This window comes from Podarcis filfolensis (assembly GCF_964270895.1).
Source record: "Podarcis filfolensis genome assembly, chromosome: 2".
In the NCBI taxonomy this organism is placed as follows: Eukaryota; Metazoa; Chordata; class Lepidosauria; order Squamata; family Lacertidae; genus Podarcis; species Podarcis filfolensis.
The window spans coordinates 23,862,569-23,888,387 of NC_139605.1; the positions used below are offsets into that span (position 1 = coordinate 23,862,569).

The 25,819-nt window shown below is 40.5% G+C and overlaps 1 protein-coding gene across 13 annotated transcripts in view; it reads right to left on the reverse strand.

Annotated features, from left to right (window-relative positions):
• Positions 1–25,819, reverse strand: part of CADPS (calcium dependent secretion activator) — a 348,429-nt gene that overhangs the window by 98,393 nt on the left and 224,217 nt on the right. For 4 of the 13 annotated variants that reach the window (XM_083600424.1, XM_083600423.1, XM_083600418.1 and 1 more), the window contains exons 14-19: positions 19,286–19,387; positions 18,677–18,740; positions 17,612–17,735; positions 15,123–15,191; positions 14,198–14,215; positions 3,122–3,228 (exon numbers count right to left, since the gene is read on the reverse strand). In XM_083600424.1, the coding sequence (XP_083456550.1) occupies positions 3,122–3,228; positions 14,198–14,215; positions 15,123–15,191; positions 17,612–17,735; positions 18,677–18,740; positions 19,286–19,387 (484 nt within the window). The remainder of the gene's footprint in view (positions 1–3,121; positions 3,229–14,197; positions 14,216–15,122; positions 15,192–17,611; positions 17,736–18,676; positions 18,741–19,285; positions 19,388–25,819) is intronic. The other 9 variants (XM_083600416.1, XM_083600415.1, XM_083600422.1 and 6 more) reach the window with 3 other exon arrangements.

The following is a 25,819-nucleotide window of genomic DNA, read 5'->3' on the forward strand; positions in this document are numbered from 1 at the left end:
AAGTCACTGCTGCATCTGTGGCCCTGTTGCTTGTGCTGGCCTGGCTAGGAAGGAGGGGTGGGGGCAGTGCAAATGCCAGCAGAGAAGAAAGGCCTGGATCAGGCCAGTTGTGGATAGCTGGGTCGACTTAAGATCCAGCAGATTTATTGGCCAGCTAAGCTAACCCCCTTCCCTTTGCTGAAACACCCCATTTCAAGGGTTTGCGCTGGTGGGGATGCCACTAGAGACCATGCTTTTGGAGGGTGCAGTGGGAACCTCAATGGTGGCAGAGCTCCCCACGCCCTGCCAGTGGATCCCAGCAGATCCAGGTACTGCCCACATCCTAACCTCCTTCAGCATGGCAGGTCAGGGGTTAGGATTGCTCTGTTGCACATCAGTCTTCTTGATTTATAAAACCCAAAATGGATTTGTGTTGATTCTCTAAATCAGGATGGAGAATCTGTTGCCCTCCAGGATGGAGAATCTGTTGCCTACAACTCCCATCTTCTCTGCATACTGGCCGTGCTGGCTGGGATTGATGGCAGCTGGAGTCCAAGAGCAACTGGAGCGCTACAGGTTCCCCAGCTCTGCTCTAAGAGACAACTACTTTCAGTCAAGGTGGGCTCATATGCTAAGGGTCCTGTGTGGTTGCTGTTCGCCAGTGGTCCATTTGTATTCTACTTGGATAACGTTGGACTAGCAGAATCATGTGCGTGTATACTGGTCGCTGCAGACATGTCCCTTGCCAACATTGCTCTATGTGGTAGCCCTCAACATGTGGTGAACTGCTTTCCCTTACAGAACCTATGCCTCAAAGTCACAGCCATTGGCCACTGGTATCAGCTGTTGCCATTGTCTTGCTATTGAACAATTGCCGATTTCCCATTCCTTCACGAGGTATATGAAAAAGGCGAGATAGTGAGGTGGGAAGCCGTATTATTTGCCACACGTATGCCACCACAGCTGCCCAGAATTATGCTCTTTCTGAATTAACACGGCTAGTCTTTTAGCAACATGAAAGCAGAATTTGCTCCACTCCTGAACCTTGGATCAACACTCTCTCCATATGTACATTTTGTATATATATTTATATATACCGTATACCAAAACAATACACACAATGGACAAAATCAGAGGAAGGCTATAGCTATCCTAGCTAATAGTTTGGCACTTATTTTTATTACCAGCAGGGGGGAACTATATAGAGATCAGGTGTACGCTGAGCAACAGAGGTAAACAGGCTGAGGAAAGAGCCCAGGCAGGTAGGACAAGTGTTGGGATGTAACTGCAGTGCTTGTAAAAATAAATCCATCGCTACATGCACGGGCTGGAGAATTTCCCCCCACATTGGCCCTGCCATGTAGGGCTACAATTCCACAAGCAGTTCTGACAGAAGTTGCTGTTACATTCCTTGGCTCCAGAGTTACAAAGCAAGGATGACCCAGGGAAGATCCCATTAGGAAACATGGCACCGAGAGGGCATGCACGGAAATATGACAGGAGGTGACTTGTTTCATTCACTTTAGTCACATACCTCTTTCCCCTGCCAGGATCATCCAAGATTGAATGAACAGTAGAAAAACAGGGAGGAAATTTAAATATGCAATCAGGCATTAGTTGGGACTCGTGGATTGCTGTGCACTAGAAATAAATTAATTTTACTCTGCTTTTATTAGACATCTGATTTATGGTTGTTGTTTTTTTAATGGCGAAATTATTTATGTTAAAATGTATTTAAAACAATATAGAAACGTCAATGAAAAGGAAAGGAGAAAATAGGGAATTAACGCTGCAGTGTTAAAATTTATAAACAAAGGATAGTTTTATCTTAATTTTAAGATAAATCTTAATTTTAAGAGGATCATTTATATAAAAAAAGGTTATCACAGATCACTACATTTTTCAAAGAACATTGGATATGAGTTTACATGCAAATTTAACTTCATATATGCACCTGTATATGAGGGGATGGAATCCGGGCACCACATGAAGGCAAATGCACACTGACTACTTAGGAGTCAGAATTTCATTTTTTGGATTAATACATGTTTGCTTTAGAATCCTAACAGGATTCTAAACTGCTTTAAGAGTGGCAACTAAACCAGCTCTCCTTTGTTGGAGAACTTACTCCCTGAAAGGCACAAGTTGTGCCAAGACTTCTGACAACATGAATAGTAACTGAAGCTGTACTCTTGGGCCCTGTTTTGCATGCTTTAGTTCCTTGCATATTAAAGCATATGAACAACTGAACATCTATAGAGACCTGACTTATCCTGGGCAGTTGTCAATTCATTGGTTAATTTCTATTATTGGCTGTTTGGTACATATAATATGGCTTTTGCACAACAAGAAAACTCAAACCTCAACTCATCTTAACCCACCTCTTCAATTAGAAACCTTTTATGTTGTAGTTATTCAACAGGTAAAGAAAACTGGCCAAATTTTGCTGCATCCCACAATGATTTAAAAAATCAACATAAAATTATTAGTGGTAAACTGACTTCAAACTGAGGCATACCAGGTGGAGTAACCCAGGCAAAAACACATTATATTGGAATGCAAAGTTTATCTGTTTGGGGTTCTGTTCTTCTTCCTTTATTTTTGCAAGGAACAGAAGCAATCAAATTCTCTTATTGCAGATCTCTCCTGCAAAATCCATGTAGTTTTTACATTCCAACGTAATGTTTTCTCCATAGATTTCTCCACAGGTAATCTTCTCCAAAATGTTACATTGGAACAGAACCTGAGAATAGAATCTGACCACTGGTGGGTACGATCCATAACTGAACTGCCTCTTTAAACCCCAGCCCAACTGAAGCAGCATGTAAAGTGATGGTTAAGCAATTATGCCCATAGTTGTTTAATCAATCTTCTACAGTTGAGCCGTATATGCCTCTACTCAAAGGCATGTCTCATGAGGTCAACAGGATTTTACTCCCGGGTATGTGCGTAGGGGATTGTAGCCTTAAAGGTCTTTCCCTGTAAAATTATTTTTCTTTTTAGTGATATTTAGTTTTATTTTGGGGGGGTAGACAGTGGATTTGCCTTGCTCACACCCTAGAACTAGAGGTGCAATACGCTGAGGGATGACACTTGGTCCAATAGGTCCCCGCTCAGAAAGGTTTAGACCACAGCTGCTCACCTCTGCATGGTGCTCTTCGTTCTGCTGTAGGACTTCAATTACCAATTCCGCCAAGCGAATTGTATCTTCTAGCTTTTTGGCAGGTGTGACTAACCGACCTACATTTTCTGTAGTACAAGAACTTGAATTAAAATGGAGTGAGACAGGATAGGCTCAATGTAAGGCCAACAGATTGGTTGCTTTTTTTTTTTTATTAAAAAAAGAAAGAACAGAAAAGAAAAATCCCAGGGTAATTAATAATAGTAATTAAAAAGAAAAGAAAAGAGGAACCTCTACTTCATGCAAGGGTTAAAATGCTATGTAGTTAGTACTGAGCAAACCATAAAGCCACGTTTGTTGTTATACCATGAAAACAGTGCTCCAGCTTTGGATTTAAATATGCGGTACAAATTGTTTTACTTTGCAGTTGAGACGGTATCAAGTAACTACTTGAAAATACATTTCCTAGAGACAGCATCTTGGTCTTATCTGCATAGGGAACATCTGATTTCACAGTTTATGCATACATATGGTTGTGCTGGGGATCTCAAACACTGTTTGTGATTTTGAGTATTATCTAAACTGATCCAGAAATTAGGAATGTTAGAATAAAGGATTTAAGTTAATTCATCCCAGTTGATACCAGTGGTGTTACACCAGCTTACATCTACATTTGTGCGTCACTACGGTGGGCATTGTGGCCACTTCAACAGGGGCTGATGGGAGCTGCCCTCCAAACCACCTGGAAGGCATCAGGTTGGGGAAGACCAGGGCTATTTTCAGCCGGAACTTGCCGGAACTCAGTTCTGGCACCACTCAGGTGGGCGCCCTTGCCATTCTAAGAGAACGAGGGAGGCAGTTATTGCCACATGGCGAGTTCCGGCACTTCTTTTTCTAGGAAAATAGCGCTGGGGAAGACTGCATTAGCAAACTCTAAGTATACCCACACCAACGCCAACAGATCTCTCACTGAGCCTCGAGATAAATAGTGACAAAACAAAAGGACTGCCAAAATGTGCAGTGCCCAGTGCTCCTAGTAGTTAGGTAGAAGAACTCTATATTTAGGGCACGTTATATTACTGAGTTTGGGAACTTACCCCTCTCCCCTCCAGTATGTATGAGGGTTATAATAAAAGAGGTTATCAATAACAATATGGTTATCCAGATAAACCAGGCAGAGGGCCTTTTTGGTAGAGGCCCCTGCCCTGGGGAACGCCCTCCCACCAGATGTCAAGGAAACTAACAACTATCTGACTTTTAGAAGAAATCTGAAGGCAGCCCTATTTAGGGAAGTTTTATTCTGTTTTTAGTGTTCTGTTGGGAGCCGCCAGAGTAGCTGGGGAAACCCATCCAGATGGGCAGGCTATAAATAATAAAATTATTGTTATTAAATATCCAATTATGTTAAGTGATTATTTTCTTTTTGCTTTTTAAACTGCAATTAATCCAGAATGCGGCAGCTAGACTTGTGACTGGGAGTGGCCACCGAGACCATATAACACCGGTCCTGAAAGATCTTCATTGGCTCTCAGTATGTTTCCGAGCACAATTCAAAGTGTTGGTGCTAACCTTTAAAGCCCTAAACGGCCTCAGTCCTGTATACCTGAAGGAGTGTCTCCACCCCATCATTCAGCCCGGATACTGAGGTCCAGCGCCGAGGGCTTTCTGGTGGTTCCCTCACTGGAAGAAGCCAAGTTACAGGGAACCAGGCAGAGGGCCTTCTTGGTAGTGGCGCCTGCCCTGTGGAATGCCCTCCCAGCAGATGTCAAGGCAATAAACAACTATCTGACTTTTAAAAGACAACTGAAGGGAAGTTTTTTTAATGTCTGATGCTCTATTGTTTTTAAAATTTGGTGGAAGCCACCCTGAGTGGCCGGGGAAACCCAGTCAGATGGGTGGGGTATAAATAATAAATTATTATAAATTATTATTATTATACAATGCCTTGGCTACTGCATCCCTTTGGGGCTGTACCTTCCACTCACACTTGGGGAGAGGCTGAACCAGCAGATATAACCACAAGCTTACCTGCAAGAATTTGTCTCTAGATGAAATGTAGATTCATCCCAAGCTTAATTTTCTTTTCAACAACATATTTTTTTTAATTTTTTTTTTAATTATAACCTCCTCCATTTTAGAGAACCATATTGTGGACAACTGGAGCACTGCTCAGTGAAACGGCATACTTCTCAGTCATTTCATACTTAATTTAATTCATACAGATTCACATATCTCATGCAAAATGTTATGCAACAACAATGTTATTTTGTGCTGACGTTGATATTTGAAAATGTTGCATATGTCAGACATTGCTAGACAAAAAAGGTGGACATTTTGAAACCAATGCTATTTACTAGAAGCACTGCGCTAGGAAATTTCTCTTTTTCAAAGCCTACGGTCGAGACTACTTTCCTATGATCTAGACTAACAGCAAATTAAGGAGAAAAAAGGCTAAACTAGAAAGATATATTTAATAAAAGAAAGGAAAACCATTACGGTTACTTGGTGCTTGCTTAGGTATGCCTTTCAGCATCTGATTTATCATGTTAGTCTGCGTTTGAGTGGATGGAGTGGGCCCAGCTGGGGGCTTGGGCACTGACGATCGAGCTGTTCATGAATGATGTAAAGAGACAGCAAAAGTAAAGACACATGTGACTTCATAAACAGTGACAAAAAAGATGAAAACTTTTGAACGAAAAGTAAGCAGAAATGATAAAAGTACAAATGGAATAGCTGCTGTTTTGCTTATCGTCAACTCAAGTACTACACAATTATGACAACAAACATTTTTTTCTGAAGTCGACAGATTCCACTATGCTACAAGAATTCACAATCTAGGATGCTTAAAATTCAGTGCGAATGCTAATTGTTATTTCATGTAGCCAAGTGCAAAAAGCAGGATTTTAGTACAGTCAATTAGTTGTGTATGTTTTTTTTTAAAAAAAACTTTATCTGCATGTGTCAAATGTGAAATAGCATTGCATGCCTTTTATACCCATATCGTGGCAAGAAATATTGCCTACTATGGATTTCTTCTAGATATTGTGAGACTTATTAACTGAAAAAAAAAGCAGAAAGTACAGAAACGAATTGTTTTGCAATGACTGCATTTTGAAAAAAGTAAATAACACCATTCTGGGCTAAAAGGATTGCTATACAGCATTCTTTGTGCAATTTAAATATGTACTCAAATCTCTCGCTTTCTTTAAAAAAAATGTGTGGTTTCTGATTGTTTCCAGCTCATTATTTTCCACTTGGAATTCTAGTGGCTTTTATATTCTGGGTTGAATCATATATAAAAACTTGCCAGCTCTATCAAATATGTTACTTTGCTATTCCAAATGTTAGAATACTGCAAATCAGGACTTGACCCATCTGTCATATAGTTTGTGATATCAGCCTAGGGGGAATATATATATATATATATATATATATATATATATATATATATATATAATTTCTGTATGCACACAACAACAAATTCTATATGATGAATGTACCTCTCCTATAGTTTCTGTTATGTTCAAGATCAACATTATAATAGCCAAAGCACTTCTCTAAACAATTCTGTCTGCAAGGAGTCTGGCATATTTATCTACATGGTTTGTTGCCAGAAGCCCTTTTCTTTTTGCTTGCATTTTCCAGAGATGGAAAAGAAGGAGAAAAGAAAGAAAGAAAGAAAGAAAGAGAGAAAGAAAGAAAGAAAGAACCTAATTGTTTGGCTCTTTACAGGGAGATGATTTCTGGTAAATTGTAATTTTGAAAGTGTTCTAAATGGCTGTATGTTCAGGGTGGTGGAAACACTTGCCTCTACCAAGCACAACTGTAAGGGAGCAATCCTATATACATGAAGCTGGCGTAAACTTACACCAGATCCAAACTCCGTTCAGTCATGGGGCTACTGTCTACTGAGCTGACCTAAGTCTGGCCGAAGGGAAACAAGTCTTTAAAATACGGTTTGGGTTATACCACCCTTTACAGCTTAACTGATGCTGGGTTGCCAAGTCACATAACCAAGCTGAATGGTCTTAGGATCTGGCCTAAGTCCTCTCCCCACTTTGGTCCCTCCCACATCACATCCCTGGAGCGCCCTTTCTTCAGGGCTTACTACAGCTTAAGATCTGCCAAGCTCAGCCAAGGATGAGGGAAGATACTCCAGCATACCTCCAGCTGAGCTGAGGGTGAGGAAGTTAAGCTGTTGGATCACTGCCTTGTCATGGCAAAGGGGCTTGAATAATTCAGAGAAGCTATGAGCTATGCTGTGCAGGGCCACCCAAGACGGACAGGTCATAGTGGAGAGTTTTGACTAAATGTGATCCACCTGGAGCAGGAACCGGCAAGCCACTCTAGTATCCCTGCCAAGAAAACTCAAAGACAACAGGTTTGCCCAAATTGCGGGAGACAGTGGAAGACAGGAGTGCCTGGCGTGCTCTGGTCCATGGGGTCATGAAGAGTCGGACACGACTAAACGACTAAACAGCAGCAACAAGCCTGGCTGCACCAGGAACCTCCTGGCTCAGCCAGAGATCTGCTGAAGACTAGCCTCATTATCCCAGCAGATATTGCTTTAGGATTGCTCCCTTAGGCAGCAATCCCACACAAACTTTGCCTGCTTGGATTCCACTGAAGCCAATGGGATTTGAGAAGCCCGTGTGAAGGATGGTATCCCAAATCTTAATGAACCATCCATCCCATTCTAAGAGGTATACACTCTCTGTCACACAAACAAAAGCCAAATAATCATATGCCCATTGTACCCATAATGGTCTGCCATAACCATAATGGGTGACCTGAAGGGCTGTTCAAGCTTAGTGTTCACGTTTCCTTTTGATATGGTGACTTTTCCCACATGGCAATCTAACAAGGCATGTTTGGGATGACAAATATGAGGAGGCCTGTCGGGCCAAGTTGCTGCTCTAAGCACATAGGCCCTCCCTTGTCAATGAGTGGATATCAGGGGCAAGAGCAGTAGCTGCATGGCTGTCAGGGTCAGGATGTGCTATCTGGCTGCCCCACCATATACTGCATATATGCATAGAGGAATCTCTCCTGAACAGCCCTACTGAACCAGAACCTCAGTCCACATTCCTCACAAATAATGTACAAAGAACTTGGAAAGCTTCACTGAGCTTTATGAAATTTCTGAATGCTCTTTATAACATTTATGTTAGGAATACCTATACAACTTAGGTGACTAAATTTCTTTCTCCCTTTTTTTCTGAAATGGTTCCCCTTTCCTTGAAATGAATCCATCAATTCATGTCCCAAAACATCTTAGTCTAATTTCTCATGGGCTAAGGAAGGGAAGGGATACTAGTAAAGTTTTTTGCCTCATGCTAAACACATTATTTCTGATTTTGTCTAGTATTTCCCTTTGTTCCCTTTGTGGGGATATTTTCTCCCCATGATGCTATGGGTCAAGGGGGCAGAATTTCACAGAACCACTGTGAGTCAAGAAAAGATTGGAAATGGAAGCCTGCTGTAGGCCTCTTAGGAACCAGCCATCCTATCTAGCATGCAATCTGGACAACTCATAATCTCTGATTTAGAGAAAAAAAATATCCCAGGCTAGTCTTGGTTAAAGCCCTTTGAGGGCATATTAAAGCTCACCTCAAAGGGAAAAGTGAGCTTTATTTGCCTTTCTGAGTTGGAGAAGACTTGCTGGCTTCCACGGCCTCCTGAACTTCTGTCCTTATCTCTGTATTTTGCGCCCATTCAGTCTAATGGACCAATATCACACCACTCTGTTTAACACGGAAATATTTAAGATGGTCACAGGTGGGCAATTTTTCTGGACAAGGTTAGCTTCCTTGGCTCCGCTGGTGTGTTTGCACTATGCTGACCTTCAGACCACTTCAAGCAACCCAGCTGCCAGGAAGCTAGCATAGCAACTGTGCCTCCCCTGGCAAGCCTCTTCTGCGTGTGTGTGCTTGTGTGTGTCCGCCCCAAAAAATTAAACTAAAACAACGAATGCTGATAACAAGAGCAATGTTTGGAAAAGGCTGTCGTTCCCTTGCACCAAATATATGCATGGGTCAATTATGTTGCTGCAGACCATTTTCATCTGACCTGTTCCCATTCAGTTACGACGTGAATGGCATTTCCTCAAAGGAATACCAAAGCCAGAGGACAATTGCACCCACGAGACACGGCTTAGCTGTGCAGCAAGCCCTGCAGTAACTCAACTCTGCACCAGCCTTAAATATGTTCCAGCTACTGAACTTGCCAGCAGCTGCACATTTCTGCCAGTTGCTGCAGACCTAGACACCTACAGTGACCTAGATGAAAAATATATTTCAGAGCTGATTGGCATTTAAATCCTGCAGCTGTCAAACACGCCTGGGTTGCGCAACTGCAGTTGGGGTGTGCTTGTTTGCAAGTGCCCGCGCACATGAGTGGGCGCCCAAAGCAGAAAAATATGGGGAAGAGAGTGAAGCAGAAAAAAGGGTGGGGAGAGCGAGAACGAGAGGAATAAAGAAAGAAAACAGCGTAAAGCAAAGTGGCCATAGCAGCTGGCCTTATCAAGTATTTTTTTTAAAAAAACAAAACAGCTTAAAACATATGACCTATGGATTGGATTGTGCAGTTCTCAGCACATTGATCCACTACTCTGGTTTTTCTTTCTTTGAAATGAAATTGTAAAAACAAAAGGAAATAGGAAGAAGTATTTTTGAAAGCAACCAGGGAGGGATCTGTGCATATTTCCCTACAGCTCCGCAACATGCACCACAATAGTAATTAAAATACCCCTGCTGATTCCCTACTGATGCCAACAAGTGCATATAGATGGCTTCTGCCAAACTCTGGCATGAGATGTAATTGCTTCATGCTAGGTTATAAAGGCAGTGGGCGGAACCAGGAACACCGTCACACTACAAAAGTCCAAATTCCAGGACCACCCTTTCAACTTTCAGGATTACATTAACAGCATTTTTTTTTAAATAAAAAAAAGATTTCTTTTTTATTATTATTTATGCATGTGTGAGTACTAAAGAGACCTGATTCGCTCTAGCTTGGGGACTTAGGGACAGAGCAGAGCTGGCTGACATTTGGACGGGCAGAATGCCGGCAGAGATCAGTTTGCAGGAATTGGCATCTCCATATTCTACATGTCTTTTGTAGCTGTTGTGATTTACCTGATTGTAACAGCTCAAAAGAGGGCTGTTATAATCTCAGAAACAATAGTGGCAGGCTAGACATTCCCGTATGGAGGTATTGATTCACACAAGGACTCTGAGCTGATTGCCCTGCTGAGATGCTCAACCTCTTCTCACATCCATTGCACAGAAGTGAAGCGCTCAGGATGGTGTGAAAAGCAATATATTTGCTCAGTACAAGTACCGAAAAGCTGGTATCATACGGGATAAATCAATACCAACGGTGGGTATGAAAACACAGGAAAACTTCAATACCATTTAGAAGCTATTCCATTATCTGAAAACTGCTCATTTTTGCCACCTTGTGGATATTTTTCTGTGATGATTGGGTATAATCTACGGTGCTGCAGCACTTTCTGTCTTTACAGTCTAGGAATTACTTTATCTTCTTTGAAACAATAAATAGAATCAAGCACACATTCTGTCCACACAATGCCTCTCGTCTCATGTACAACTCCTATCCTGCTTTCAGGAGATCCCTTCTAGCTGGACTCCTGGTTGGAATCACTAGCAAAGATTCAGCTCTGGGGGAAAAGACCCCTGGGAAGAGAAGGCGTCTTATAAGTTTGCCTGTGACTTATAAGAGAGAAAAAGCAGGGAAACATTAGCTCCCTTTAGGCTCTCGGTGCTTTCTGTTTCTGCTGGCTTCCTAGAACCCAAGCCTTCAGGTTCCTTCAGCATATTAGAGATGCAACAGCTTCACTATTAGCTGTAGCATTGCAGCATACCCAGCTGCTAGTGTAGAACAATCCCAGATGCTTTCTGGAGAACTCTGTAGCTATATACTCCTTCTATTCAACTTCAAAGTGTTTCATACCCTTACTTCCACTCTTTCATTGCTAGAGATTCCTTGGATAGGAAAGTAATGGTTGGGAGAACATAGGCAGGGTTGGCTGCTGAAACAGTTCTCCAGCTGCAACAACTGGCCACTGGTTCTCATACTCGCCCTAAATGGAGACGGGATGATGGAGGAGGCTGAGGACACCTCTGTCTGCCCTGTGCAAATGTATATTTGTTGACTGGTAACAGGCTCAGGCTTCCTTTCAGCTTAATTTCCATCCCTGGCTGGATGTGGACCCGGATCTGCATGCTGCTCTATGCTGCCGAGATTGACCGACAGCATGAAAGCAGAATCTATGTATGTCCCTCTTAAATTTCTATGGGATTTTTTTTAAAATGGCAGGAGGGTTGAATGGAGATTGTCCTGGGGTGAAAAGGATCAGATAACAGGTGACTGGAAAGACCTCTGCCTAAAATCATGGAGAGGGTGCTAGAGAAAGAAATAGTCTTGTCCCAGGACAAGTCAGCCTCCTTTGGTCCTATGGAGAATTCCTCTGATATGAAAGAATCCACTTTTTCCCTCACGTGGGGCTTCAGTTGCATGTAGTCTGGCCACTACTCAACACTTTAACGATGCAGAAGTAGATTTTGTTTGCCTTCTAAAGGGTTTAAAGATATTTCACAACTTTGTGTTAGAACTGGCAATAACCATCTCTTTGTTTGCAAAATGCAAGGCTGTTATGGGTTGACTGCGCTTTACTAGTTACATGATCAAATAACAACATTTTGGTTTCAATATCTGTTCCATTGTTCTTACTTTCATTGCCTACTCCATTTAACATGCAGGTTGTCTTTTGCAGCTAATCAACACCTTCTGACTACTCTAAACAAAATATATTCTTTTACCAAATCACATTAGGACTATACATGTACAAGGAATGCTCTGTTTTATAAGCTGTAATATGGTATGAATTGCCTTAAGCCACTTACAGCAAATCAAGAAGTATCACTAAGAACACTCTTAAAATCTACCTAACTTTGGCATGTCATATTATGCTTCTCTAGCAGAGTAAGATAAACACAGTGAAAATTAGTGAGCAGGACCCTTTAGTATTGAAGTTATTCAGATATCTGTGCAGAACTGTACCTATAGAAATGTACCTAAAGGTTGCTGCAATTATTATTTTCTAAACAGACAATGTATTTTAAAATTCCATGTGCAAATATAAATGAATCTTTTGCATTACGTTTTATGATATGCTAGAATTCATTGGAGCTTGAATTCTTCTACTGAGTGATGTTCTACATCACGTGAGAATATTTCTGCTCACAGGATTGTACTTCCCCCACTTCTCATCCGCTTTGCAGGTCCCCAAAATATACTCTGGAGGGTGGGGGATCTTCTGGAACAGATTACTAGGAGTACAAAGGAGGCACATTGGGGAGGAGAGGAAGGGAAAGTTCCATTGTGAAATAATAAATCTGTATCGCAGCTTGGTGGACAACAATGGATGTCACCAATTGACTTTAGAGTGACTTTCATGTGGTTGTGGTTTGAATACCCACCATGTTCCTTTGGTGTCAATTTGAGGTGTACTGCATCATGATACTTTCTGAACCAGAAAGCAAGCAAAACACAGTTCAGTTTGAAACATGGACACAATGGATGCAATCCGGACCCATTTTTAATCAAGTGGGGGGAAATATATAGAATGCCAGAAAAATGTAACTGCAAGGTTGTTAGTGTAGCTCAAAGATGGCTAATCCACAGCTATAACCTGCACATAAGATACGCTGAATAACCAAAATATGGAGACTATGTTACCTAGCACATGTTACCTAGACTATGTTACTTAGACTGTTGACAGTGACAATCCCTTACATGTCTGGTGAATGTTCAAAAATATAGAGATGGACCAGTGAACCATGTTCACTAGACATGTTCAGATCCACTCCATAATTCTGGACGGTCACAATATACATGTGGCATGGGTACTATTCCCTCATGATTGTCTCATTTTGCTAATGTACATTGATGCCTGATGCAGATGCAGCCTCAATTGTACTTTATGGATGCATCAAGTTGATGCATGTAAGTCTGCCTGTCCTTGTCAGAGCCACCATTAGTCATAAATATCTGTTTAAATTCTGTATAAATCAAGATAACTGGATGCCCTTGATATTGTGACAAAATGATTACCTAATAATATTGTTTATGCAAAGGGAAGGGTAGGCAGTTTTAGTTATTTGTTGTGAGCTTTCCTTAGGGGACGACAAACTGTTCAACTAAAAGAATAGATTTCCTAGTATTTTAGTATAGTTCATTCTGGTGTAAGTGGAATTATTGTATGAAAAAATGAGATACTGAGCCACTTTGTGGTAGCGTCTCTCAAAGATGACCCTGATGCAATCCAAGGCAGAAAATTATGCATTGCAGAAATATTTTCTCTCTCTAAAAACACTTCAAAATCCAGACAATCTGCTTTCACAGAACATAAACGAAGGACTCAAGAAAAATAAAGAAAAATAAATTAAATTAACAGTTCAGATCTTATGAAATTTCAAATGAATATTTTTTTATATCCAGAAGTCATGAAAAAGGTGGCATCTCTGACGAATTTTTACTGAATTATTTTTCAATTTTTTTTTAATCTGAACTGTATTCTTGTTTCATTACATCACCACATTACAAACAAAAAATAATAATACAAGAAACATGACTTCTCTCCGACTGTATTGTTAGTTACACATTAACAGGAAAACAATTCAACCCCAATAGGGTATTGAACAGAATATATGGAAAACAAAAATGAGATTAAGTTTAGGTATCAAACAGTGGTTTGAACAGAACGCCAGATTGCTAATAGTACTGAGTTCTAAAATGTACTTTGAGGGTTGTTTTTGTAAACTTTTTTCTTGATTAAACTGTGTCTCGTCTCCTAGTAAGATGGCACTGAATTTCTGTTCTACTAGATCTACTTAGGGGAGAAGGAGAACACTCATTACAGGAATTAAGACAGCACAAATTAACTCCTTAAGTATTACTGCAACTCCAACTTCTCTCTATAAAGGAGTACATATCTTAAGGAGCTACGGAAAGGAAAACAAAGATCAATAAAAACTCAACAATCCTAGCAATGTATAATATACAGTTGTTCACCTGCATCCTTTTGATTCTCTATATGAAAGAGAGAGAAAGCAACAAGGAGAAAAGAGAGAGAAACAAGAACAGATATGCAGGATTAATGAGCAAGTGGATCAAAATGCCCCCCAGTTATGTGTGATATATGACATTCAAAAAGAAAAAAAGTTGCCCAAATCTTTCCCACCACCCAGAAGCATGGGCAATCATCAAAAACGACTTGCTTTGCCAAGATAAAATGTTATGTTGTACAAAGAAAAACTGGTGTTTAGGTGGTTTAAGCTCTGAGCACGCATACTGGCTATTAGACTGGTAAAACGAATATACACAATTTGTCCTATTCAGAGCTCTCTATAGAGGAATATTCAGGAAAAAAGAACCTTGGATAGCACTCTGTTTGAGAGAAAACAGACAAGAGACGTGGAAGATCTAATGTACAGGGAAGACATTTTTCTGCGGTCGTATGCACAGATTGTAAAGAACTTTTGAAACACATACACGTTAGGGAAAGATAGAGATGACTCTTTCCCAATGTCTTTTTTTTCTGACCTCTAGCTCATTGCTCCCCTATGTAGTTGCTGTCTTTTGATTGTGTACCAGTGACAAGTGTTTACAAATTGGGGTTACACAGAAGCAAAGTAAAAATGCATTCAGGTCACAGACAGAAAGAAGAACTTAAAAAACTTACAGACAAATTGGAGTTCGTCACAAACAAAAACAGCTGATTTTTTTTCTAACCTTTTTCTTTTCTCTCTTTTTTTAGGCTGATAAAAAGTGACTGGACTTCTCACACTGGGACTTTCACAGACAGAAGCAACAGACAAAGCCAATGCTAAAAGACTTGAAGCAAGGAAAGTGAGTTGGTTTGGCTCTGGATTGTACTGAAGTAATGAAAACAGAAAAGAGTGAAGACGGTATGGAGAGGAGGGCGGAAGGTACTCACGAATGGTTAAATCCATCACTTGAGAGGCCAAGCAGAAGACAGGATGCTCATACATTTCTCTCTTTTTCCCTATAAAAGAGGATTTGGGCATGCAAGAGGCTTAGGTCAGAGGTAAAGAGGTTATAGGTCATAGGTCAGAGGAAAACTTTACATTAGCTCAAAAGGAAAGTAGCTGTAGAGTATTTTGGGATACACACAGGAAAAAATAATAATAATTAAAAAAAAAGATTTTAAATTGGAGGTTTACTGGATTAACCATTCAGCATGCTCATGAGTCACAAGAGAGATTGTGACCATGATTCTAAAGGTTTGTTCTGAATTGTTTGCAGGAATATAATGATCAGAACGTCATGAATAGAAGGAAATAGAATTTGATTGATTTAAGGCTCCAAGATACTAAGGAGTTTAGCCTTCAGTATCTAAGGCTTTCACAGGTATTTCTTCATAAACATAGCCTCAAGCAGCATTGCTGTGAAATTGTTTCTTATCTTAATTTTAATGCTCTCAGGCTAGTTAGACCTCGAAGGAGGCATTTGGTTTCCAAATTGTAGACTCCACTGCAGAAATGGTCAAACAATGATTGTTTTTAAGTTTTAAAAAAAAAGGAGCAGAAAAAAGCAAAGAGGAACTCAGAGTGAGCGGACTATGCTCATGAGAGAAAACCTGAAGCATGCAGCTTGCGGATGTTGGGTTGTTTTGAATTAACAATCCCAGCATGCTCTGAAACTGATGCAACCACTTTTTATAGAGGCAGCATAGAAAAGTGGCTGAACCAACCACGAACAAGGAAGGAGAGAAGCAGAAGAGAGCAGGTAGTGTGGGATGAAGTACTTCTCCGAAAACAATAGCTGGAATTCAAAACAAAACAGGAAAACAAAACAAATAATAAAAAAGTTTGTTGCTTCAAAGTTTCCCAGACCTAAAAGTCACAGTGCCAAAAAAGAGGGCAAGGTAATTAAAGACAACCAAGAAGAATTGAGGCACCAAAGGAAAGTACACGCTAACTGTTCTACGTTTTGGGAAATGAATGCATTTTTACTTACAGATCATAAAGTTTGTTTTTGCATAGATATATCTGAAAGAAGAGAGCAAAGCTTACCGACAGAGTTAGTGAGCGTTACACAGAGACCTTGGGAGTCCAGTGTCCATTCAAAAGGAAAGTCACAACAACAACAACCCCAAGACTGCCTCTGAACTGGAGTTCTCCCATGTCCTCGTGCAGCATATTTAAACATTGAATTTTTTAACAGAGTTCACCAATTAAAACCATTCTGTGAAGTCGAGTGCTTTGATAAATTGCTTGATAGCACAGCGCTCAAGAGACCTGCGTTCCTTTTCTATTTTCATCGCTCATTACCAAGTCAAGAGTTGATAAACATCCTTTTAGTGCCCAATTCTTAAGCGTTTCTCACTGGATGCATAACAATGAATTCATTACCACTGGTACACAATTTGCATTGTCAACGTGGGGGGACGGGACATTGAAAAAGAGAGGAGGTGTATAATCTACAGACCCTGGAAATATGGGGCATATCACAATAATCCAGTCCTTATGACCAGCAAGGACTATGGAAAGAGAAAAAATAATTGAACGGTGATATTGTTTCCTCTAGCATTATTATTCGAAGCAAACGAGAACATTGCTTTATTTAGCAAAGCTTCATGGCTCACACATGACAAGAACCCCAAATCCACAGCACATAATTCAAATTAAACATCTAACAGCAAGGCATTTGTCGTGTTGTGTAGGAGTTTCAAATTACTGTATAGCAGCCAAAAAGGTAACAATGAAAACTGATTAATGTGTAAAGATCTATCTGCATGTATAGAATTCCTGCCAAAAGCATATCTTCAAGCAAGTTTAAAAATGTCTTTTTGATAGCTACATGTGTCTCTGGTCACTAGTTGTTATTCTTCCCTAACGTAAAAGGTCAATAATATCAGCTGTGGCGAATTTAGAGTGACAAGAATGAAATCTGATGCAAGTGCAGGGCCAACTGATTTGACAAGATCTGCTATGCATAAAAGAGGAGGTGGCAAAACATTACCCAGGAAAAATAAATAAATAGACATCCTAAGCTGGCTTACAAATGAGTGTGCACAGTTAAAAATATTTAATTTCTGATATTTCCATTGTTTCATGAACTCCGCTGTCACAAGCAATTAGCTGTGTTTCCCATCCCAGTTACAAAACATGACATACAATGTTGATCTCAATGGTTGTTTTCTAGGAAAACAACAACACAGCACATATGAATATTGTACAAGTGACCAAACATGCTTACTCTCCCGCAAAGTAATTACCCTGTGTACCATTTCATGTTCTTAAAAAGAGAGAGGAAGATTTTACCCTAGCCTTATTTATCCTGCAAGCTATGGCATATTTTGATTTTATTTATTTTCTTTTTCTTCTTTTTTTTAAAAAAGCAGCTTAGTCGTCTCACTGAAACAGGAAACCAGCGTTAATTTTAGTAGCAAAATCACCTTACCTTCAATTTTGGCATACTCTGAGAGCCGTGTATAGTTAGTCAATGCAGCTTGCTCTAAGCATTTACGGATGACGGTCTTTACCTCCTCTTGAGGGACTGGAGTAACTATGTCTTTCATCAAAACCTTGATATAAGAAACACTGATTTGTTGTGTCATCTTGAAATTAACTGCTTTTGTTTTCCATTTCACCCACCTAAAATATTTCAAAGGGTTCATAGTGCCTTTTGTCTCCCTCTACTGGTTAGAACACAGGCAGCAACAGCATTGCCCATTGCATCTTGGGAACTATTGAACCTGATCACCCTGACCCATGGTTCTAGGTGTTTTGCGTTTTGAGGAACACAAAACGTGAGGAACGTGAGGAAGTGAGCTGCTAGGAGTGGAAATCCAGCAACATCTGGATAGCACTATATTTAGGCTACCTGTGCATGAGATGTTAAGATAAAATGATCGGTTCACAAGGTTCATTATTATTAGATGTACGGATTAATTGCACCAGCCCTAAAGTACTTGTTCAATTAGAGCTGAGTTCAATAAGAGTTCAGGTTTTTCTGCTAGCAGGATAAAACGATGACTTTATGGCACAGAAAATTGCAATTAGAATTCTAGGTGTTATAAAATATCCACGTGTACATGAAGCTTTAAGCTAGTGTTGTTCATAGAGTCAGGAGAGGCCAAGAGGTAACCCAGCCCAACCAAACCATAGCTGTCAACTTTTCCCTTTTCTTGCAAGGAATCCTATTCGGAATAAGGGAATTTCCCGTAAAAAAAGGGGAACGTTGACAGCTATGAACCAAACCCACCCATGAAATCTGGACCACGGTGTGTCCCAAGTGGAGAGCAGGTGTACTGAAGAATGCTGCTCAAATGAAACGACACACACAAACATGCCAGGAGATTGAAAAGCCCCTTCACCCATTCATTTCCAATTTGATTGGAAGGAAAATGGCATCCAGACTCCAAATATATAATCAAAGTCAATATAAATTCCACTGAATGAAAAGAGCCAAATATGAGAACTGGATTTTTTTTAAAAACCAACCTTTCAGGACCCATACGCTTACCCTTTCCAGGAGTGATAGTGTGGCTTTTAAAGCACCTTCTGGTCGGCCGAATGGAAAGCAATACCTAGGGTAAATACATAGCATTTTTGGATATGTGCAAAATGTTTTAAAAGCTAACAAATGATTTACACCCATACTGCAAGTCCCAGTCACTCCCCGCTTGTGTGTTTCAAAGTGAATAAGGAAAACAAGGCGGGCAGGGGGGAGGGGAGGGAAGGGGCAAGGCAGGGAGAGGAAGAAATTGCTATTTTGGTTTTGAAACTGGAATAGCATTACTTTATAAAAACCAAAACCCCAATCTTCTGGCTGCTTTTAGTTAATAAGTACTGACAAGATAAAAACAGAAAAAGGCAATTGTTTATAACATGGAGACATTCCACTGTAGACTTCTATTCTAAACCTTTCATGGCAAAAATGCACACATAATTCCATTTTACAATTTCTGTGTAACATCTCTATGACTGAACTGTCAGTGCCATCTATATGCTAACATATAGTACACTAAAATCACTTTAAAAGTTCCTGCTGTTTATGCAAGTAATCATCACTGCAGCATCTGAAACGCAGCAAGTTGGCTCTTTGTCTGGAAGGTGAAACATCAGTCATTACCTAAAATGTGTGATTTGATTTTCCAATAACAACCGCAGCCTCTCTTTGATTTCTTCAAACCGCTCTTTTTCTTCTACTGTTACAGTTCCTATTCCGTCAGGCCTGGAGGAGAAAAGCTATGAATAAGTTGCATTTTACCTCATGACTTTTATGAATCATCAGCACTGTAATCCATCACATTATAGTCAAAACAATTATACAAATAAATAAGAGTATTTGAATATTGGGTTTCCAGACTCGGATTACCTGAAATCAGTGGTATCAGAGAGCCTGAATAGCTTCTGTGTTTTTTTGGGGGTGGGGAACCTGTGGTCCTTTAAATATAATTGGACTCCAGCTTCCATCAGCCCCAGACAGCACAGCTAGTGGCTAACAATGACAGGGATTATAATTCCAGTTATATTCCTGCATTGCAGGGGGTTGGCCTAGATGACTCTGGGGTCCCTTCCAACACCACATAGGAAACCTGGAGGGTCACAGGGCCCCCATCCCTGGAGTACCCCCATTCACTTCAAGGTCACTGCTAGTTCCATGTACACCTCCCTTGTGTGAGTGTGGCATTTCACCCCACACTGGGCACTCCAGCTGGGTTGAAATTCTTGGATTAGTATTCACTGCAGCCTCAATAAAGGCACAGGGCCAAAGCAGTAAATTGTGTTGCCACTAAGTAACTTGTGTGGGAGGCAAATCTCTGAATATCTTATATTACTCCATACCTTCGAGACTGCCTTTCCCCATGTGAACCTGAGGTCATCATCTGAGGCCCATATCTGTAAGCCACCTCTGGATCAGGTCTGCAGGGTGGCGACTGCTCTTCACAGGTGAGCCCATATGATTTTGGCAGCAAGCAAAAACAGCTTCATTCTCTGCTGCCGAATCATTCTGCTACCCACCAGCCCCCTTCCAGTCTCATGTGATATACTGTACTTAGGCAGAACTCACTTGAAGCGATAGGGTCCCCATTATGGGGTGGGCTGCTTGAAAGGGCGGAGCTTGTGTGTGAGTGGGACTCACACCAGTTTAGATCCTGGCCTACTAGCTTTCAGTTATTAGGATCAAAGGTGTGAACGATGCAGTGTGAGGTACAAAGGAGGAGCGAGGTTTTTCTCCTGTGGAAATATCTGTGCTTCTTTTGAAAGCAGCGAAATAAGCAGAGTTCTTCCTACGTGCAGAATGCAGTTCTTTGAACAACGCCTAGTAGTACCAAATTAATTATTTTACCTCAGCAAGTAATGCGTTGCTGTGAAACTCCCACCCATGTGCAAAGCAGTTAAGCACAAGTTGACTTAAATCTGTCAGTTTGCATTTCTTAGTGCAGAAAGTATTGATCTGATGTGTAGAGAGCTTTCCTATTCTACTTCATTCAAGAGGGTTCTGGAAGCTTCTATGTATGAAAGAGATAAGCAGAAGGTTCCTGATGTTTGGGTTATTCCCTCAGAGAAGCCGAGGACCAGTTGGTTTAAACTGGTTCTGTTATCTCTTTCAGTCACGGTCATGCTGACCATAAAAGTAGGGCTAGAAGGAGCCAGAGTTTCCCTTTCCCTTTCTATCTCTTTTCCTTCTGGTGTGGTGTTCTGTACATATTATGAAATATATATAAAAATAAAAAAAATGTCCAGTAGCACCTTAGAAACAGCTAAGTTTGTTCTTGGTATAAGCTTTTGTGTGCAGGTACACTTCTGAAAGCTTATACCAAGAACAAACTTAGTTGGTCTCTAAGGTGCTACTGGATAATTTTTTTGAGTTTTTCTATATTTCGACTGCATCAGACCAACACGACTACCTACCTGAATCTGTACATAGTATGCTTAGTGTTAAGGTTTAGAGTTATTATGTTATTGTAAGTTTAAGTTAAGTCCGCTGCAACTGGATTTCTTATGGACAGTGCCAATCCTGAATGTATCGGATTTGTGACCATTATTCTCATTTGCCTTCAGCAGCAGTACAGTGATACCTCGGGTTAAGTACTTAATTCGTTCCAGAGGTCTGTTCTTAACCTGAAACTGTTCTTAACCTGAAGCACCACTTTAGCTAATGGGGGCCTCCTGCTGCCGCTGCGCCACTGGAGCACGATTTCTGTTCTCATCCTGAAGCAAAGTTCTTAACCCGAGGTACTATTTCTGGGTTAGCGGAGTCTGTAACCTGAAGCGTATGTAACCCGAGGTACCACTGTAAAGCTTTGCTGAATGAAATACGATTGCTTCTGGTCTGTTTTCTGGGAATCCTGCAATGTGTTTAAGTTGTTACTCTGCTAACTCTACATTGGAATCTACTCTGGATCAATATCGAGTAGAATTTCATGACAAAATCAAAGTCTGCTTTAACTGTTATGCCGGGGTGGGGAACTTCAAAATGCAGGCCTCCTGTTCTCTCTGCCTGGTCCTAGGAACTTTCTTCAAGCCACATCTCTCCCCAAGCTACAGCTTGTACTGGTCCTGCTGTGCACTGACCTTGAGTGCTTCCACCTGGTTGGGATGTATCCTTGAACCCACAATATTGCCTTTTGTTTTGCCTGGAAGGAGAGTGAGGAGTGTGTCTCTGTGTGTAGACACTAGCCTACCACTCAATGGTAAAATTTACATTTGCTGCTCCACCCACTCACTTTTGCCCCTGGTCCCACATACCATTGGCATGTAGCCCCTGAAAGGTTGCCCACAATGGAATGTAGTCCTCAGGCTGAAAACAGTCCCCTATCCTATGATCCCTCTGTTACACGGATGCGGTCGACAAAAACCACAGGCAAAAGCCAAGACTGTGGATCCAGGGAATTCTGCAAATTCTCTGTATACCCAAATTGGCTGGCGCGGTCATATGCTGTTCCATTGAATAATCCATGCAAAAGATAATGAACTACTCTAATCCATTCCAGAAAATAAGTCAACAAACCAGACAATTAGCAACACTATTTCCTACTACTGGCAATTTCCTAGTGTGTGGACTTGTGTGCTAGTACTCACTTTGTAACTGTAAGTCTCTCTCTCTGTTAGGAAGAGTAATGGAAGAAGTCTTAAAACTGAACAAATGTTCTTACTTAAAGGCCTCCTCCCGTGTTTGGATTAAAGCTTTGTAAACCCTTCGTATTAGACTAGTTTGGCTATACAAAAGACTTGGCAAGGGATTACAAAGCTTCTAATGAACCTCCTGTCAGGGGTTAATTGGTAAGCTTTATTTTTCCTTTTAATGAATCAGAATGCTCCTAACTTTTTTTATATATAAAAAATACAATCTGTACAGTCAATATTTCACTGACCTAAAGATGCAGAAACCTCAAAATATAATAAATATTAGCACTTGATGTTAAATATGGTTAAAACTCACCCATTTAAAACAAAGGCATTATATACTTTGGAAATGTATTTTTGTCTTTTTTATTCAAAGTGATGAAGTGAATTTTAAACACTCAAAAATAAACACTCATAAAATTGGGTTGCCTATCACTAATCCTGTATACATATGTCCTATTGAGGAAAAGAGAGATTTACATGTTTGATAGGTTTCTACCCCATGTATTCAGATTATTCTATGGTATTACTGTTTGAATTCAGTATACATTTTATACACCAAGCTTGGGTGAATAAAAATATTGATTTAGGCCTCAACTGGAAACATCACTAGGAGAAGACATAAAGCAGTACAAAAGTATATTGTTTTGGCCTCATTTTTGCTTAAATATATAGTTGCATGAAAATTTAGCAGGCTGTTTAATTTGAAACATTTAACTACTGAAACACTTAGAATATTTTAAAATTCCTTATTCTAGAAAATGTTACCACTAAAGTTGCAGTCTTAGAATCACCTACCTGGAAGTAAGCCCCATTGAGCTCAATGGGGCTTATTTCTGAGTAGGCATGTTTCAGATTGCATGGTATGTTTTTGTTTTATAGTAAGTGAGCATTCCTACAATAAGACAAAAGTGACAGCATAGAGGAGGGGTCAGCAAACTTTTTCAGCAGGGGGCCGGTCCACTGTCCCTCAGACCTTGTGGGAGGCCGGACTATATTTTTTTGGGGGGGAATGAACGGATTCCTATGCCCCACAAATAACCCAGAGATGCATTTTAAGTAAAAGGACACATTCTACTCATGTAAAAACATGCTGATTCATGGGCCATCTGCAGGACGGATTTAGAAGGCGATTGGGCTGGATCTGGCCCCTGAGCCTTAGTTTGCCTACCCATGGCATAGAGTTTCAACTCACAGTGCTTGGAGACACTCCTCAAAAGGCCAAATGGAAGGCCTCATTGTAATTTCAAAGAAATATGCAAGCACAGAACCTTAACTGCTCAAAATGAAGGGCACTGCTAATTTTCAAATCAACTGCTTATTTTAGAGAAGGTCCGTTTAACTAAGAGTAATTCTCAAACTAATTAGGGACGGCAGCCTAAGATATAGGAAATATTTGTTTACTGAGATAAATTAAAAGGTTTGAAAGACAAATGCCAGGCAAGTACACAAGTTATGTTGTTGATGTGATAATTGTAGCTATCACTTGATAACCTGAACGTGTGAAACTGTTACCACTAGTTATTGCATGATCAAGTTATTACAGATCATTGCCTCTTGTCAGGCACTTGCCCAATAAGGGAAAAATCCAAGATAGGAGGTGATAAGCCCATCATGTGTAGTTGCCCATCTCATGTTGTCAAACTATTATTAAACGCAATGTGTGATTTTTCCCTGATTGCAGCAATAACCTATGACGTGTGTTACTGAAAATGTCTTGACATGAGTCTAAATGCAGAAGAAAACAAAATGTGGCTCAAAAACTTGTTCTTTTCCTGTACTCCTTTCGTTTTAAAGACATCAATTTAGAACTTATGGTGAACCCTACATGCTTACTACGGAGAGAGCGGCTTCTTCCAAAGAAGACAAAATGGTAACCACAGACTACAGATGGCAATGGCTGACACTCTGATTCTGAACACATTGCAGGAGAAAGTACTTCCAATTGTGTTTGGGGTCAGAGCACCAGACTGCTGCTTATTTTGCTGCACTCCACAAAACACTACCGAGCCACTCCTTTTGTAGGCTCAAGGAAGTTTACCAGAGCAATAAAACTAGCACTGTGCTGAAACCTGCCGCCCAATTTCTTTAAAGCTTTCTTCCCTCACAAAAGTAGCCTCCATTTTTCTGCAGAGTTGAGCACACTTTATTGGTGACTGAGGGTGTTGAGTATACAGTGGTACCTCGGGTTAAGTACTTAATTCATTCCAGAGGTCAGTTCTTAACCTGAAGCACCACTTTAGCTAATGGGGCCTCCTGCTGCTGCCATGCCGCCGGAGCACAGTTTCTGTTCTCATCCTGAAGCAAAGTTCTTAACCTGAAGCACTATTTCTGGGTTAGCAGAGTGTGTAACCTGAAGTGTATGTAACCTGAAGCATATGTAACCCAAGGTACCACTGTATTTTTCTTTCCACTGAACATTTCCCCAGCACTCCCCTGTCATGGCTGCCTGCACTTCCTGATCTGAAAAAGTCCTATGGGAGCAGTCTTTTATCGGCAATGGAGGGCCATAACATTTTCCCATGAGTTTTAATGGAAGCATGGGAAACTGGGAGGCTGGCTCCCAAGTACCTGAGATAAGTGAGCTTGCCATTCCCCCCCCCCCATGAAAAATCATTCCTTTAACCTAAATATATATATATATAACCTAATATATATATATATATATATATATATATATATATATATATATAACCTATATATATATATATATGTGTGTGTGTGTGTGTGTGTGTGTGTAATAATCTTTCTGCATTGAGTCATTAAAAAGTAAATACTTTAAAAATAAACAGACCAACAGCTGTCAGAGACCTGGTAGGCAGCTTCCCATACATTGCCAAGAATATTATAGTGTTTTCAGGAATGATGGACAACAGGGGAGGCTTAAGAATGCAAACCACTTGAGAGATGGCTTGCTGAATGGAAGAAAGCATGTTCACAAAACACCACAGCAATCTTGAAAGGTAAACACACAACAACTGCCCTATGCCCCACTCACAACAATTTCACCAACATTTTCTCTCTCCTTTCCTAAAGCTCAAATGCAATACCCTTTTTCTTTAATTGAGGGAGAATAGTTGAAAAAAAGAAGAAAACACAGACTAATATAACCAGAATTCTAAATATGTACCTATATCTATATCTATTTGTGAAACAAAATTAAAAAATTCCTTCCAGTAGCAACTTAGAGACCAACTAAGTTTGTCACTGGTATGAGCTTGAAGGAGTTTTTTTTATTTTGTTTTGACTACGGCAGACTAACATGGCTACCTACCTGTAACTGTATCTATTTGTGGATTAGCCTGGGTCTCCCAAGCTGCCTGAGAAAAACCTTTGTTTTACCAAAAATAAAGAGAATATTGGAGTACCTGAAGGAGCTCTCCATTGAGAGACCCCTGAGAAGGAAGGTGCTGGCAGTGGGGAGTGCTGATACCTTGCTGGCCTCACCCTTAAGGCCTGGATACTCCTGAGCATTTTCAGCTACATCCACTGCTGTTTGAACGCATGGGGATTGTACTTTCCAGTGCCTCCC